General features: G+C 37.9%; 1 protein-coding gene across 8 annotated transcripts in view; it reads left to right on the forward strand.

Annotated features, from left to right (window-relative positions):
- R3HDM1 (R3H domain containing 1) overlaps positions 1–8472 on the forward strand; it is a 64379-nt gene extending 55907 nt beyond the window's left edge. For all 8 annotated transcript variants that reach the window (XM_070731402.1, XM_070731373.1, XM_070731385.1 and 5 more), the window contains 5 exons: positions 1649–1818; positions 2393–2543; positions 3934–4013; positions 5154–5238; positions 7036–8472. In XM_070731402.1, the coding sequence (XP_070587503.1) occupies positions 1649–1818; positions 2393–2543; positions 3934–4013; positions 5154–5238; positions 7036–7406 (857 nt within the window). In that variant the 3' untranslated portion in view covers positions 7407–8472. The remainder of the gene's footprint in view (positions 1–1648; positions 1819–2392; positions 2544–3933; positions 4014–5153; positions 5239–7035) is intronic.
- The last annotated feature ends 9045 nt before the right edge of the window (positions 8473–17517 follow it).

The raw sequence follows: 17517 nt of genomic DNA on the forward strand, positions 1-17517 counted from the left end.
ATGATTTGATTTTTATTTTATTTTACTTTATTATTATTATTTTTTGTTTTGTTTATTTTATTTATTTATTTTATTTTATTTTATGATTTTATTTTATTTTATTTTATTTGTTTGATTTGTATGCCACCCCTCTCCAAGGACTCGGAGAGGTTTCCAACAAACAGTACAATCTACAAATCCAATATTAAAAAACCAGAACACATTAAGAAACCCTTATTAAAAGCAATCACACAATTCAACAAACCATACATAACGCTGGACAGCCGGGGGAATCAATTTCCCCATACTTACATACTTAAATACTTACAGGTGAAGTTTCCCTCTCACATGCATGCTAGTCGTTTCTGGCTCTAGGGCCAATGCGCATCTCAACTTCTAAGCCGAAGAGCCATCGCTGTCTGAAGACGTCTCCATGGTCATGACTCATGTGTCTGGCATGACCACGCCAAAGGCACATGGAATGCTGTTACCTTCCCACCAAAGTTGGTCCCTATTTTTCTACTTGCATTTTTTACATGCTCTTAAACTGCTAGGTTGGAAGAAGCTAGGACAAATAAAGGGAGCTCACCCCGTTACATGGCACTAGGGATTCGAACTGCTGAACTGCCGACCTTCTGATCACCAAGCTCAGCGTCTTAGCCACTGAGCCACCATGTCCCTTTCTTAAATACTTAGAACAATGCAAGAGCAAGACCTCAGAGAGCTCTTCAGATCTAGGACAAGGGGGCACTCCCTAAAGCTGATAGGTAAGAAAGTGAGGACAAATAAAAGGAAATATTTCTTCATCCAGAGGGTCGTTGGTTTATGGAATTCACTTCCAGAAGAGGTCGTGACAGCTGTCAGCCTTGATAGCTTCAAGGCAGGATTAGAAAGATTCATGGATGCCAAGAGTATTGTTGGTTATTGAAATGGATGTCCATGTGCCGCCTCTATGTTGGTTGAGGAAGGCATAATTCCATTTGTTGGGGGTCAAGGGAAAGGGAGGGTTTTGCCTTCTCTTTCTGCTCAAGATCCCCATGTACAACTGGTGGGCCGCTGTGTGACACAGAATGCTGGACTCGATGGGCTTTGGCCTGATTCAGCATGGCTCTTCTTATGTTCTTAGAATCTGGCGCACCAGATCAGCTGCAAATGATTATAGCATTTGTCTGAACTTGTACAGGGTCTCCTGCTTGAGCAGCTTAGAGTAGAAGATCTCCAAGGTTCTTCCAATTCTTTTTTTAATTCAAAAACTACTTCCCCCCTGCCCTCCCATTGCTCCTAAATCTGCTTCAAAGTCCCTCCAATCATCTAAACTGCAGGGATAGGCAAAGTTGCTCTTCTATGACATGTGGACTTCAACTCCCAGAATTCATGAGCTAGCATGACTGGCTCAGGAATTCTGGGAGTTGAAGTCCACAAATCATAGAAGAGACAACTTTGCCTACCCCTGCTAGTCTAAAACAAACTGTGTTTATCTTCAGGCAAACACAATTAGATGGAACCACAGGAGTTGGAATAAAAAAGCGTTTAACTGCAAGTCTGACATTGACAAAGCATTGAGCAAGACCTTGATTGATACCATCAACCTAAAGGCAGATTTGTTTAGATTTTTCAGCAGGGCAAAGGAGAAATATTAACACCTCTTCTTTCCAATCTTGTTCTGCAGCAGTAGCACCACCACCCAGTGGAGGAATGGTAATGATGCAGCTCAATATTCCAAATAATCCTCAGCCTCGGCCCCATTCCCCTCCTCAGTGGAAGCAGAACAAATATTATTGTGATCATCAAAGAGGGCAGAAATCAACAGAATTTGGTTCATTGGAGAATTGCCCACAGGTATAACTCATCCTGTGTTTGGAAAACCTAGATATTTTTAGGAAAGGAACCTTTCTTTTAAAAAGCTGTCGTGGAATGCTTGTTATCCACAGTGAATTTTTAGACATTGAACGAAGGGTGAAAGCATTATTCAGATAGAAAATTTGTTCTGATTTTGGATCCAGGAAGAGCTATGTTTTCTGTAATTCAAATGCCATCCCCCACCCGAAGATATACAGTATTAAGAAAGTCATTCAAGTCTTAAGTACCATAAGAAAATTAATAGAAGGGTTACATTGATTGAGATTAGGAGATTAATAGAGTTCTAGAGTATGGATCCTTCTACATAGTATTCAAGAATTTGTATAAATAGAGCGTTTTTCTCTTCGTTTCTGTGTCACTTACGTTGATGTTATGCCTCATAACTATAGGAAAGGAGAATCATGCTTTTAAGAAATTGCTAAGTGTGAGAATTTTACAGAATGATTTGTATTGAGTGAAGATGGTTTAAACCAGACCAAATGTATTAAAAGCATATTTTCCCCATGCTCTGACAAAATTGTATATTTTTCTGTGTCTCTCATTAAATTAACAGCTACAACATAGTCCACAAATAGGTAGCCCTGCCACATCTCCAGCTCAGTCACCGGCACCAACTCAGCTTTCAAACATGAAGAACATCCGTCCCACTTTAACACCTCTTCCTCTTGTGCCCCCATTCTCACGACATTTCGTTCCTGGACAAGGTAAGAATTCACATTTGCTAAATAAGTGATTACGCTTTATTACTACTTTAAAATCTAACTAGAAAGTTACATTTGGTTTCTTTTTTTTTTTTTAAGGTAGTTTTGCTTTCCCATTGGTATTCTCCTTCAACTGCCCACTACGTAAGGATGCAGCTTGCATCAATTTATTTGCTAGCAGTGTGGGATTTGTGGATTTTGGATAGTGAAGTTGTCTCACGGAGATTTTTAATTGTGTTTAATTTTTGCCTCCACATCTTTGGGGCTCTTTGCATCTTTACTGACCATTGGACAATGTTCAGTGAGATATTGTAGTTTTCTTGAAGTCTTTATTGTCAGGCACAAGTAACCAAACCTGCCCATTTAAGGTTCAAGCATACCACTCAATTTATTACATTCCGCGTATTATACAGGAAACTCGCTCCACAGACAGCCTTTGGCTGAGAGCAGATAGATGAGGTTCTATGGAGCTTAAGGGGACTCAGTTCCAGACCCCTTACGGAGGGTAATGTATTTTTTTTGCAGATGAAAGTATCTTTGTACACTACACGTTATTGTTATTATTGTTGCTGATGTTATTGTTGTTATTATTCTTGTCAGTACAACACAGCAAATGAGATCACTATGCTGGATTTCATATTTCATCATCAGTTGGGCGCTTCCCAAGCGCTAATAATAATAATAATAATAACAACAACAACAACAACAATAATGGGACGCAATCTGAAGTTAGTTGGGGGAAAGATCAAAAGCAACGTGAGAAAATATTATTTTACTGAAAGAATAGTAGATCCTTGGAACAAATTTCCAGCAGGCGTGGTTGGTAAATCCACAGTAACTGAATTTAAACATGTCTGGGATAATCATATATCCATTGTAAGATGAAATACAGGAAATAGTATAAGGGCAGACTAGATGGACCATGAGGTATTTTTCTGCCGTCAGTCTTCTATGTTTCTAATAATAATAATAATAATAATAATAATAATAATAATAATAATAATAATAATAATAATAATAATAATAATTGTTATTGTTATTGTTAAATTAGATTTATATGCCGCCCCTCTCGTGTGGCAATCTTCATTCTCCATGACATAATCACTGTACAATTATATATTTTATTTTACTTAGCCCACTCTGCCCTGTGATCCCAGATCAAATAAAATTCCTTTATTGCATAGTGCAGTACTACTCTGTGCTGCCATGCAGGGTTGGGGATATTTTTTTTCAAATGAAAAGTTCCCTAAATTAAAGATTTCTCCAAAAGTTTGCTAAAAATAGAACTTTTAAGAGTACAAAATACTCTTTAATTTTTCAGTTGCCTATTCCTAACATAAGATAGCTTTGGTATTTGAATTGAAATTATCTTGTTTTCTGTGTATTTCTCCAGGCGATGCCAGATATCCCCTACTTGGCCAGCCTTTGCAGTACAATCCTTCTCTGCCACACGGGCACATAGCAGGTCCACAGGTACGAAAAAAGGCTTTTCTTTACAGCACATTACTAAACAGAAGAACACCAAATGTTGTCATTGTTCAGTCTCTTAAGTCATGTCCGACTCTTCATGATTTATTTTATTTATTCAATTTTTTTAAATTTGCTTTTTTAATGCCGCCCTTCTCCTTAGACTCAGGGCGGTTTACAACATGTTAGCAATAGCACTTTTTAACAGAGCCAGCATATTGCCCCTACAATATGGGTCCTCATTTTACCCACCTCGGAAGGATGGAAGGCTGAGTCAACCTTGAGCCGGTCATGAGATTTGAACAGTCAACTTTAGTGGCCTGCAGTACTACACTCTACCTGCTGCGCCACCTCGGCTCTTAACCATAGCATACCAGGCTCCCCAGCCCTGCTCTGTATCATGGAGTTTGCCCAAATTCATATTCATTGTGTCGATAACACCATCTTAACCATTTCATCCTCTGCCGTCCCCTTCTTCTTTTGCCTTCAGTATTTTCCAACATCAGAGCCTTTTCCCATGAGTCCTCTCTTCTTATATAGTGGCCAAGTATTTGAGCTTCAGCTTCAGTATCGGTTCTTCCAAAGAACACTTAGGGTTGATTTCCATTAGGATTGACTGATTTGATGTCCTTGCAAATCCAAGGCACTCTTAAGAGTTCTCTCCAAGTCTAATAGCCTAAAATAACTGTCAGAAAACATGATTGAAAACTCTTAATCCCACAACACATGGATCATTATCAAAAGTTGGGATTATTTTCAATCACTTTGACTAAAAATTGCACTTTGACCAGTGCAATGAATAAACGATTCGTCTTTTTATATTCCACCTTTCTGGCAATAGGACTTTGAAGGCAGGTAACAATAACAAAACATAAGACCTTAAAATAGTTAACAGTTAAAATATGAAATAGTTAAAAGCATAGCTCTGTTTCATGAATTCAAGTTACAGGGTGTAAATTTCTTTCCAAGAAGAAGCTGTAGATTTGATTTGATCATGTGGCAATCTTCATTCTTTGTGGTTGGACAAAAATGTTATGTGGAAGTAGAAGATATATAATTCCTGATCAATTTTTTGTGTACATGCATCTGAATTCTCTCTCCCCCCTCCCTCCCTCCCTCATGTCTATCACCCCACTCCTATTTTAGTGTCAGCCAGGAAACAGACATGGAAATAGAGGAAGAAAACCAGCTAAAAAGGCTGCTTCAGCTGATCTTGGTGCTGGAGAACCAGGCATGTACCTCATTGTTTGATATAACTTTGTGATGCAACTTTGTACTGTTGAAGTATATTATATCTCTTTCTATTCCATGCCGCTCTGTAGCCATAACTATGATCTGGAGATGAATACAACTTTTCTTAAATCAAGTATTGATTTAATTTAAGTAGGCCACTGCGCTTTGGAGTTTCCAGGTGGTCTTCAAGAGAATGTCACGTAGATGTCGAATAGAATGGGAGAGAGAACTTTGCTCTAGGGCATTCCATGTAAGGCCACCCAAAGACTCCACTTCTCATTCTATGACTTGACTGGACCTGTCTATTTGGAAAGCAATAGAAACATCATAAAACAGTGGCTCCCATTCCCAGCCCTCACAGATGGTCCAGAAGACTGTATCAAAAGCTGGCAAGAGGACTAATAGGGTGAATACTGTGAATATACAGTGGTACCTCTACCTAAGAACGCCTCTACTTATGAACTTTTCTAGATAAGAACCAGGTGTTCAAGATTTTTTTTGCCTCTTCTCAAGAACCATTTTCCACTTACAAACCCAAGCCTCGGAAATTGAAACCGGAAAAGACAGGGAGAAGCCTCCATGGAGTCTCTCTAGGAATCTCCTGGGAGGAAACAGGGCCGGAAAAGATGGGGAGAAGCTTCCATGGGGCCTCTCTAGAAATCTCCTGGGAGGAAACAGGGCCTCCACCCTTCCTGTGGTTTCCCCAATCGCACGCATTATTTGCTTTTACATTGATAGCTATGGGAAAAATTTCTGCTTCTTACAAACTTTCCTACTTAAGAACCTGGTCACGGAATGAATTAAATTCATAAGTAGAGGTACCACTTTACTGTATATGAGCTCTTTGGTGCTATCTGAACTTGATTGCAAGTAGAGGTACCACTGTATCTCAGTTTAGTTCCTACCACTAGAGAAAAGGCTAAGTAGCTGTTTCTTCTAAAATGTTTTCTCAAGAGATTAACAGTGACAGCAATAAAAAAGACTCCACAAAGCAAGTATTGTTACATCAAGTTCTAGCTCCTTTATTAGTCACTTAGCACTTAGTCTTGAATTTTAAGAAAGGTGAAACACACTGAATTATATTTTCCTAATTGTTAAAGTATGGCAACACTGATGATTATTCATGACTTTATGCTACAAGCCTGCATCAAGTATATTTTAAAGTGGCTGTCGCTTGATTATACTACCCATTTTCCCTTTTCAGATCCCAAAATTGGAGTAGTGATAGGTTGAGGAACAAATACAGCATTAGCATTTTTAGCATTAGCATTTAGACTTATATACAGTGTTCCCTTGATTTTCGTGCGTCCAAACTTCGCGAAAAGTCTATACACAGTTTTTTCAAAAAATATTAATTAAAAAATACTTTGCGGGGTTTTTTCTATACCATGGTTTTTCCCGCCCGATGACATCATATGTCATCGCCAAACTTCCGTCCGCCTTTAATAAATATTTTTTAATAAACTTTAATAAATAAACATGGTGAGTAATAATCTAAATGGTTGCTAAGGGAATCAGCAAATTGCCCCCAATAATCTGGGTCCTCATTTTACCCATCTTGGAAGGATGGAAGGCTGAGTCAACCTTGAGCCGGTGGTGAGATTTGAACTGCTGAACTACAGCTAGCAGTTAGCTGAAGTAGCCTGCAGTGCTGCACTCTAACCACTGCGCCATCCTGGCAACAGTATTTTATTGCCAGGCAATCACACGGTTTTGTATTTGGGCCACTCTTTAGTAAAAGCACCAATATCTTACATCTCCTAATAGCCATTTTAAATCCTGTGTTCTCTTTCAGTTATAGGAAAAGTTTTGGAAATCACTGAACTGCCAGAAGGAATAACTCGTGCAGAAGCTGAAAAATTGTTTGTGGAACTTCTTAAAGTTGGTGCCAAGATTCGGTGGCTACGAGACCCTCCATCGGTGCAGGTGCACCAGCCACACCACCACCACCATCGCTACTGTGGGAGTGGAGATAGCAACGTAAACACGGAACCCTCCAAACTTAGTGACTTGGCATCCACGTATACAGTTCTGGCAACGTTTCCCACCATGTCTGCAGCCCAAAATGCATTGAAGAAACAAAGTAACTCACTGAACAAGTTTAGGTTGAGAACAAGCAAGAAGCATTACGACTTTCACATCCTGGAAAGAGCTAGTTCTCAGTAACAGTTATGGCACTGAACATTCAGCCTTCATTACTTCCATGTCCTTATCTCTCTTCTACTTGATTGGCTTGATGTTTATGGTTTTCTTGGTTTTTTTTCTTTTTGTTACTGTCTTCATAAAACCCCCTTGGATGTCAGACACCAGTAAAGTCTTTTAAGAATTAAACCCAGTGATCCCGGAGAAGATGCAGGGGGGGAAAATTAAGTTCAATCATCAACTTAACAAAAACACGGCTGTGATAGGATAAAACGGACAGTCAGCCTTCTGTAATGAATGCTATTAAAAATCCCTTTTTGTAATACTTTTATTTTATATTTCCAAATTCTTGTACCAGATCCAAAGCTTTGTTGTACAGCAAACTTTTATTCACGAGGAACAACCATATTCTTACCTGCATTTTGTAATCCCTTTGTATAAAGCCGGCACGCTTCTCTCAGTTTAAGAGTAGGGAACTGGGGTTGGAAAAGAAAAAGAGAAGAGCTTCAAGGGAATTACACTCTTTCTAGCCCAATATGCAAAAGGCAAAGAAATTAACTGATTTTTTTCCTTCTTTTTCTTCCTCTCCATGATAACAGAGTCCTACAGCAACTACTGAAGACCTTCTGCACCTCTTCCCTTTCTAGATTTCTTTAGGAAATGTGAATGGTAACTGCCAATGAATTCTACTCTTGAGCATCTTATTTCTATTCCAACATAATAAATATTAAAAAGGAAAAAAAATGACCATCACCAATGATTTTAACTGGAACCCATTAGTTTTCAGTTAATGGTTATTAAAGGGTGACTCTCCAAATGGTAAAAAGTTTGCACTTTAATTGTGTTCCCATCCATATGTTTATTTCTTTACTTTTTTTTTTTACTGTAAGAGTGATCACATTTGATAAGTGCTGGAAACTTCTTAAGTGGTTTAGATATGTTTTTTTTTCATCATTTGTAGAGGATCACTGGACATCAAATGATTCATTGCACATATAAAGGAGACACCTTTTTCAATTTCTGTATAATTTGCAAGGCTGTACAATGTGTGCTGATGCAAGTTTGGGAAAAATAAATGTTTACAAATATACATTTTTTGGAGTGCTGTTTTAAAGAAGACAAGTTCAGAACTGATATGTTGGAAGATGGATCCTCATTGCAAAGGGTCATATATCTAATGATAGTTTGGTTATAAATGTGAAACATTTTAATGCTTTATTAATATTTTTAACTATTGAGGTTGTATTGTACAAGTCTTCCTGCGAGAAGTTCAGTCTATTCACAAATTCAGAAACAAAAATTGAAGTCTAACAGATAGGCTTAATAAAAATGTGATATTTTGGGTACTGGCTGCAATATATGTAGTAGATAGAACAGAACGTAGTAGAAACTCAGCTGTAAGTCATTGATTAATAGAGCCCAGGTGGCGCAGTGAGTAGAGTGCAGTGCTGCAGGCCACTAAAGCTGACTGCTAGATCTGCAGGTCAGAGGTTCAGATCTCATCACTGGCTCAAGGTTGACTCAGCCTTCCACCCTTCCGAGGTGGGTAAAATGACCCGGATTGTGGGGGCAATATGCTGGCTCCGTTAAAAAGTGCTATTTCTAACTTGTTGTAAGCCACTCTGAGTCTAAGGAGAAGGGTGGCATTAAAAAATCAGATAAATCAATCAATTAATTAATTAATCATGGGAAGTCTGCTACTATCCAAATCCCATAAATTCTGGTGCTAGTTCTACCATAATTCTGCGAAGTTGTAATCTAAAACATCTGGAGGATATATGATTATTTGCCATATATTAAGCCCTATAAAGTACACGAAGGATGATTTATAGGCAATCAGGTCTTTTTGCAGTCTTAATTAGTTGGCTAATTACAAGGAACTGATACATTTGTACTCCAAAAAAAAGAAACCCGGGAAGACTGAATGACATCTATCATGCAGCACAGCATGATAGTTAACATGTCAGTGGTCTGGGTCAAGCCACATGTGGTGCCTGGAGCAGAAAGTGATATACAGTATAGTTCTTTCATGTGAATGCTAGAACCCTAGAAACCAAGATTTGAAAAGCAATTTCAAAAGGAAAATGAAGGATCCCTGCTGCTGTCTTGAGCTTGGTTTTCTTGCAGACATTCCATTACCCAAACCTGGTATCATCATCAGTGATGATGTTTGGGAGATGAAAATATCTGCAAGAAAACAACCAAGTTTGGAGCGCACCAAGGTCTCATGTCAACCCTGAACCACAAATATTCTCCTTTATTGAAAATATAAATGTAAAATACAATATAATAAAAATCTTGTTTATGTGAAAAAGTAACAAAGTAGATAGGAGCAGTTCTCTTTTCTTTACATATCACAGTATTTAGCATATGATGAGAACATGACAAAGGATATATACATTATTATTATTATTATTATTTATTAAATTTGTATGCCGCTCCTCTCCGTAGACTCGGGGTGGCTCACAACAATACAGTAGTAGAAAACAATGTACAATACAAATCTAATATTTAAAAACTAAACACCCATAATTTAAAAAACATACACACAACATACCATACATAAACTATATAAGCCTGGGGAAGATATCTCATGTACACTATACCATAGCTTAAACTACAATGTGCAGGATTTACACAGCATAAACCTGTTTACAATGGCTAGCTCACTTATGAATTTGGCTTACCTATAGTAAAAATCAAATGAATGACTGTATTGTTTTGGATTTCACAGAGGGCTTGTGTGGTCTCATACATAACTTCTGCAAGTGAATTTCACACCTTTAGCCAAGATCGCATGTATATTTAAATATTCTCTTAATCTATATTCTATCCTTTGATTATATTCTATCCCTTATTTCTTTGTAAAACAGGTAGATATGTTTTGAGCATTGTATGTTTAGTTTTTAGAAAGATAATTGAAGACATTTCAGCATGAAGCACCTATGGTGGTAGAAGATTTCTGCTAGAGTAAAAGGAAGACTAGCATAAAAAAGCTGTAGATTTCTTCATTTATATTTATCTCTTTAAAGAACAGATGCTAAATTCTAACCAACCTATAATTTGGGAGATTATTCCACAATTCTGAAAAGCTAGATTAGAAAATATGTGTCTAAGATAAAATGTGCAAATCCTTTACAATAATTTCAAGAGTATATTTAGGAGCAAATCTTTATAAAATCAGTGAACATTTAAACCATAGAGGCTAAATCTCTTGTTAATCTATGCCTAAATTAATAATTTCATCCTATTAAAACCTTCCACATACAGGAGCTAATGTTGACTGAGACGATGTCCTCTACTTTTTTTTTTTTTGTGCTTCAGTGGTTTCCGTATGTAAAAACAAAATGTTGTGATTCTGAGGTCTTTTCAGTCAAGTGGTCAGGGGAAAAAGCATGTTAAAGTCATGAAAAACCAGTAAAACTAGATATTAGTAATTGTGTCTTTGAACAATTGGCTGTGGAGCTGATCAGAGAGAGGAAACCTTAAGTGTAATGTTGGCTAAATTGGGTGGATTTGAAAAGGAGATTCATAAAAGATAAGATACTAACTGTGATAATTGTTAATATGGCAAAGAATATTTAGAAGCAAATCTAAAAAGCCATCTGATCTGATACCCTGTTCAGTACCAACTCCACTAAAGCAGCACCATCAGTCTTTGTTTAAAAGTCCCTCAGTGAAGAAAAATTCACCACTTCATTGGGCAGCCAACACCAAGCACAAACAATCAGAACAGCTCCGAATCTTAATCAAGAGTTTATTGTTGAATCACCAGTTTACAAGAATCTAGACTTGACTGCTTTTCCCTGGGAAAGCCTGATCTAGAGCTGTTTTTGATCTTGTACACTTCCTCCCACCAATAGTGTCCAAGCTGGAATATCTCAATGATTCCACCATTTCATCACAGTCAGTACCCCGGTTATGATTATAAATTAATAATGGTTTGCTCAATTTTTCATAATATGCTAAATGTTAATTTTAAGAACTGGAGTCCTCGGAGAAGGGCGGCATACAAATCCAATAAATTATTATTATTATTATTATTATTATTATTATTATTATATTATTATATTATTATTTTATTATCAATAATATTTTTTATTATTATTATTATTATTATTATTATTATTACACAGTAGACTAAAATGTTGGCTAGTCTGTAGTTGGTTGCATAATCTGGTGCAAAAGAACGGTATCAAATAACTGATACTGTTGTCTCTCTGGACAACAGCGTTTGAGGAAAATAAGGACACAATTACAATAGCCTTCCATTACCCTGTTTCCTCCAAAATAAGATATCCCCTCATAATAGCTATTGCTAATTGCTAATAAAGTCCAATCGGGCTTTTGAGTGCATGGCAATGAGGCCAAGTATTTATTTCAGGGTTCAAAAAAATATAAGACAGGATCTTAGTAACAGTCATTTTCATAAAATAATGGACCTGTTTGGAGCCGTATAGGCCATCAAACCCAATCCTATTCCATACAGCAATACTACTCTGTTAGATCAGAGAGGAGAGGTACAATAACATTTGTTAGTCATAGAGGACCACATGATTAGACCTGGCTATGCCCTGTGAACAAGGTCCATGAGCTCACCTTTATCTTGATTTGGCATGACAGAGTCTTTAGTTTTTAAAATCTGAAGGAAATTTTAGCACTTGTTTGTCAATCGAATGAAAACTTACTACCTTCAAAAAAATTCCTCAGTTAACTCACTTCTGAATTAGATGAGAGATTTTTTAAAAGTTGCAACACTTTCATACAATTTTAACAAGTTTTTAGATGCTGGAAACTGTATATTTATCCTGGTTACGGTGATTCACAGATAATAATTTTGAGAGAAAAGTATTGCATTATGCTTTGCATGGACCAGCCTGGGAAGACTGATCAAAAATTGGAATTGTTATAGATGGCAGCAGTCTGACTGTCAGCCAGTGAAATTCTGTAGAAACAGGACACCAATTTACAGGTACTGCATTAGGTACCAATAGGTTTCGGGGTACAATTCAAAATGCTGTTTTTGACTTTAAAAAAACCTAATGCGGCATGGTTTCAGATATCTCCAGGACAACTTCCTTCAAACAGAATGTCCAGCTTGTTTTGTCCGATGCAGGTGAAAATGCTGCAATTCTCCCTCTCACAAGATTTAGGGCAACAGGAGGCAAAAGTAGTGCTTCAGTTATGATACCTGGCCTGAGGAATAATCACATTCACTCACCTCCAACTCTTCTATCACTTTGAAATGCTAGAAAATTAAAATGGTGGATAAAAATATTTAATTTCACTGCTATGTACAGTGTTCCCTCGATTTTTGCGGGTTCGAACTTTGCGAAAAGTCTATACCACGGTTTTTCAAAAATATTAATTAAAAAATACTTTGCGGGTTTCTTCCCTATACCACGGTTTTCCCCACCCAATGACGTCATATGTCATCGCCAAACTTTCATCTGCTTTTAATCAATATTTTTTAAAATAAACTTTAATAAATAAACATGGTGAGTAATAATCTAAATGGTTGCTAAGGGAATGGAAAATTGCAATTTAGGGGTTTAAAGTGTTAAGGGAAGGTTTGTGATACTGTTCATAGCCAAAAATAGTGTATTTACTTCTGCATCTCTACTTCGCGGAAATTCGACTTTCGCGGGCCGTATCGGAATGCATCCCCCGCGAAAAGCGAGGGAACACTGTATACTGATAAACTATTGCACACTGCCCCACCAAAGATAACAAAAATACCCAAATATTTCTGAAGATAATTCAAGGCCAAGTATTAAAAATTTCGATGGTCAGATCTGACTCTTAGGTCGTATGTGACCTACTATACTAGTGACGGTGAACCTTTTTGGTATCAAGTGCCAAAAACAGCGCACACAGATGTGCGCGCTCATCTGGGCCACAACCCAGAAGGGGTATGTGCGCGATGGGAAATGAACTTCTGGCTTCTGGTGCACAGAACTAGTCTGGTTACTAGCGCACATGTGTATGTCATAGCATACTCCTGCCGGAAAATGGAAGACCAGCTCTTCCAATTTCTGGCATTGCTGCATGCACAAAGATCTCCTGATCATAGCACAAGTATGCACGCCAGAAACCTGAAAGAGGAACCGGCAATGTCATGCATGCCAGGTGACATTTGCTCCGTGTGTCACTTTGGGCATGCGTGCCATAAGTTGCCATCATGGTACTACACCAACAGTCACAGCTCAAAATTTGAGAACCCCTGACATAATTATTGAAATGTTCCAAAGACATAAAATCACTTCAGTCATATTATGGTAATATTTTTTCCCTTTAGTGTGAAAAGAAGAGCGAAGGAGAAGTGCAAAATGAATTAAATATGCATTTTACTCTTATATGTGTTTATTCAGAAATAAATCTTTTTAAGCTTTGCAAGCACAAAATTTCACTCCGAGTCTTCGGAGAGGGGCGGCATACAAATCTAATAAATTATTATTATTATTATTATTATTATTATTATTATTATTATTATTATTATTATTATTATTGTTTATTATTATTATTATTATTATTATTATTATTATTATTATTATTATTATTATGTCAGTACAACACAGCAAATGAGATCACTATGCTGGATTTCGTATTTCATCACCAGTCGGGCGCTTCCCAAGCACCTAGGACTGCGTGATGTAGCGGCGAATTATGTGTGCGTATCCCAGTAAAGCGGCCTTTTGCAATTGACAGATGGAGATTTTGTCAATTCCAATGGTTTTCCAATGTCTGCTGAGATCCTTTGGTACTGCGCCCAGTGTGCCAAGTACCACTGGGACCACTTTCACTGGCTTTTGCCAGAGTCGTTGCAGCTCAATTTTCAGATCTTCGTATTTCACTAATTTCTCTATTATTATTATTATTATTATTATTATTATTATTATTATTATTATTATTATAAAAACCTAGCTGACTTGGTTAATATTCAGATTGGAGACCACTTTATATTAAAATGCAGAATGACTCATTCCATAATTCCCAGAGAATTATAGTTTTGATACCATAATAAAAAAAAATCTAGTTGACAACTTGAACTTGTTTCCTAAAATAAAGTTTATTATAACCCTCATAAAATACATGGTAATCTTTCTAATAAAAAATATAATTGAAAGCCCAATCCCTACCAATGTGGGGGGGGGGGAAATGTGCACATGTAGATCTGTGGGAACATATGCATGTATTTAAAAGTACAGTAAATCCAACTGAACTCCAAGGGGACTTAGTCACAGTGAAGTATATTTGAAGTTTCAGCTTGAAGTATTAACCCAGACAGCTGCTGATGCTGGTAGAAACATGTTGTCTGGTAACCAGTGGTGGGCTCCTACGGAAACGGTCAGGAACGCAGTTCCGGTAGCAAAATTTGGAGCTCCACCCCAGAGCACCCAATTTGCACTGAAAGATATTGAAACAAAATGCATAAGCCACGCCTACAATGTGGTACTAAAAATTTTGGTAGCCCATCGCTGCTGGTAACCATGTGCAATCTAATGGAGTTTCCTAAAAGGGTATAATAGTGGTTACATTTACCTTGGCTTAAAATCAATAAATTTATTTTAACTGAAGTTGATCCATTATGAACCCTGGCATGATTACATTAGTCAAATATCAATTAAGTTTCTTTAGAACCCTTATTAGCCCGCCCACACACTCCGCATGTTGTATTTTTGGGTGGTTCCAGGTGGCAGGGAATCTCACTTCCACATGGAACCTGATTCCCGAAGCATCATGGGAAAGTACGTTGAAAGCTGGGCTTTCTCACAGCAAGGCCTGATAGGGAAGCAGCACATCAGCCCTCCTGCACCTGCCATTTCGTAAACATGCTACTGGGCTTCCCAGCAAACTCCTGCACCTATGCTGCCTTGGTCGGAGCCTGATTCCCAAAGCAGCCCAGGGAACTGTGTTGAGAGCCTTTTAAATGAAAGCATTTTCAGGCACCAGATTCCCTCTCCCTGATTGCAAAAAGGGTGCTTGAAACACGAGCATCTGGATGAAAGAGATTCCAGGTGGCAGATTCCGCTCCAATTAGGGAATCTTTTTCCTCCCGATCCTCTTGTTTCAGGCACGCTTTTTGCAATTGGTGAGGGGGATCTGCTATTTATTTATTTTGTTATTTATTTATTTATTTTGTCCAATACACAATGAGGGTTTTAGTTGGGTATATATGTATGTACACATAGTAAAATACATGATGAAGGTTATAGAGGAGATACTCATGGTAAAATATATTTAAGAAATAATAGAAAAGAAGATATAGTAATAGAACATATCAATGAAAGAATAGAAGAGGAGATATAGGAATAGAAGAAAGAAATAGGAGATATAGGAGAGCAATAGTCTGCGGAGAGGGGCGGCATACAAATCTAATAAATAAATAATAAATAAATAAAATAGGACAGGGGGCGGAAGGCACTCTAGTGCACTTGTACTCGCCCCTATCTGAAAACGCTTTCCTTTAAAAGGCTTTCAACACAGTTCCCTGGGTTGTTTTGGGAATCAGGCTCTGAGACCGAGGCAGCAAAGGCGCACAAGGTTGCTGGAAAGCTGTTTACGAAATGACAGGTGTAGGAGGACTGATGTGCTGCCTCTCTATCAGGCCTTTCTGAGAGAAAGCCCGGCTTTCAATGCCTATGGCTATAGGTAAGAAGACCAGGGCATTTTGGGAGTGGACTCAAGTCTGTCTTCGGCCCCCATGAAAATCATACCCCCCCCCCAATTAAATCTCATCCCAATTTATGCAGAAAAAAATGTCAACAAATGCATAATAAAATAGAAAGCCTGCTTAAAGATTTGAATAATATGTGCTTTAAAGAAATCTCATTATTCTTCTAAGTTTTCCTAGTATTACCTGAAGAGGCTTTTATTGGGAAATTTAGTTAGTCACCTTATCCAAGTAAACTGACCACTTCCATAGCAGAAATCTGAGATTTACCTTATGCAACAAAAGTGGATTCTGAAAAATATCTGCTACTAATAGGTTTTATTGATAACAGAAAAAAACACAATATTATACAATCATATATGGCCACTTGTAATTTCTTATTTACTTCACTTTTCTCTAATCTTAGAAAGCAAAATTCATTTTTATTGTTAGAACAGATTAAAAGATCTTTGCTGCTCATTATCAAAATCTGAGTGAGGACCCCACTAATTCTGATGCTGGTAGGCAGAGGCAGAATTCTTTTTTTCTTGTTTTCCTCCTCAAATTAAGGTGCGTCTTATATTCCAGTGCGTCTTATACTCCGAAAAATACAGTACTGTACTTCGTTTCCCTAGTATTCAGAATTGGAGTACCTCATAAAGTTGTGCAATATTGCACAATACTGGTTGAGACAGCAAGGTTGAAACCAGGAGACCAATGAGTCCAGCCTCAGGCATGAAAGCTGGATGGGTGACTTTGGATTAGTTACTCTCTCTCTCAGCCCAGCTCACCCCACAAGGGTTGTTATTGTGGGGGAAAATAGGAGGAGGAAAGGGTGGTATAACTGTATAGGTATGTCCCTTCACACACACACACGTACACACAAAGTTATTACTTATACAAAGTAATGCCGCTGGATTAAATCAAAATTTATTTATTTATTTATGTTTGTTTGTTTGTTTGTTTATTTATTGGACTTGTATGCCACCCCTCTCCGTGGACTTGGGGCGGCTCACAACATATAGCGAAACACAACCGTACAGTTATCCAATTAATATACTAAAAAGTTCTTAAAATTCTAACTTTAAAAACATTCATTTTCATTCATTCAGCAATCACACTAACAACATTTGCTGGACAGGGGAAGATCTAATGTCCCCAGGCCTGGCAGCAAAGATGTAGTTTTAAACTCTTGCGGAAGGCAAGGAGGGTGGGGGCAGTGCAAATCTCTGTGGGGAGCTGATTCCAGAGGGCCGGGGCCGCCACAGAGAAGGCTCTTCCCCTAGGTCCCGCCAGCCAACATTGTTTGGTCGACAGGACCCTCAGGAGACCAACTCTGTGGGAACTCATCGGTCGCTGGGATTCATGCGGCAGGAGGCGGTCTCAGAGATAGTCTTGTCTTATGCCATGTAGGGCTTTATAGGTCATAACCAACACTTTGAATTGTGTCCGGAAATCAATTGGCAGCCAATGCAGTCCGCG

Source organism: Erythrolamprus reginae, chromosome 1, assembly GCF_031021105.1.
Source record: "Erythrolamprus reginae isolate rEryReg1 chromosome 1, rEryReg1.hap1, whole genome shotgun sequence".
Taxonomy (NCBI): domain Eukaryota; kingdom Metazoa; phylum Chordata; class Lepidosauria; order Squamata; family Dipsadidae; genus Erythrolamprus; species Erythrolamprus reginae.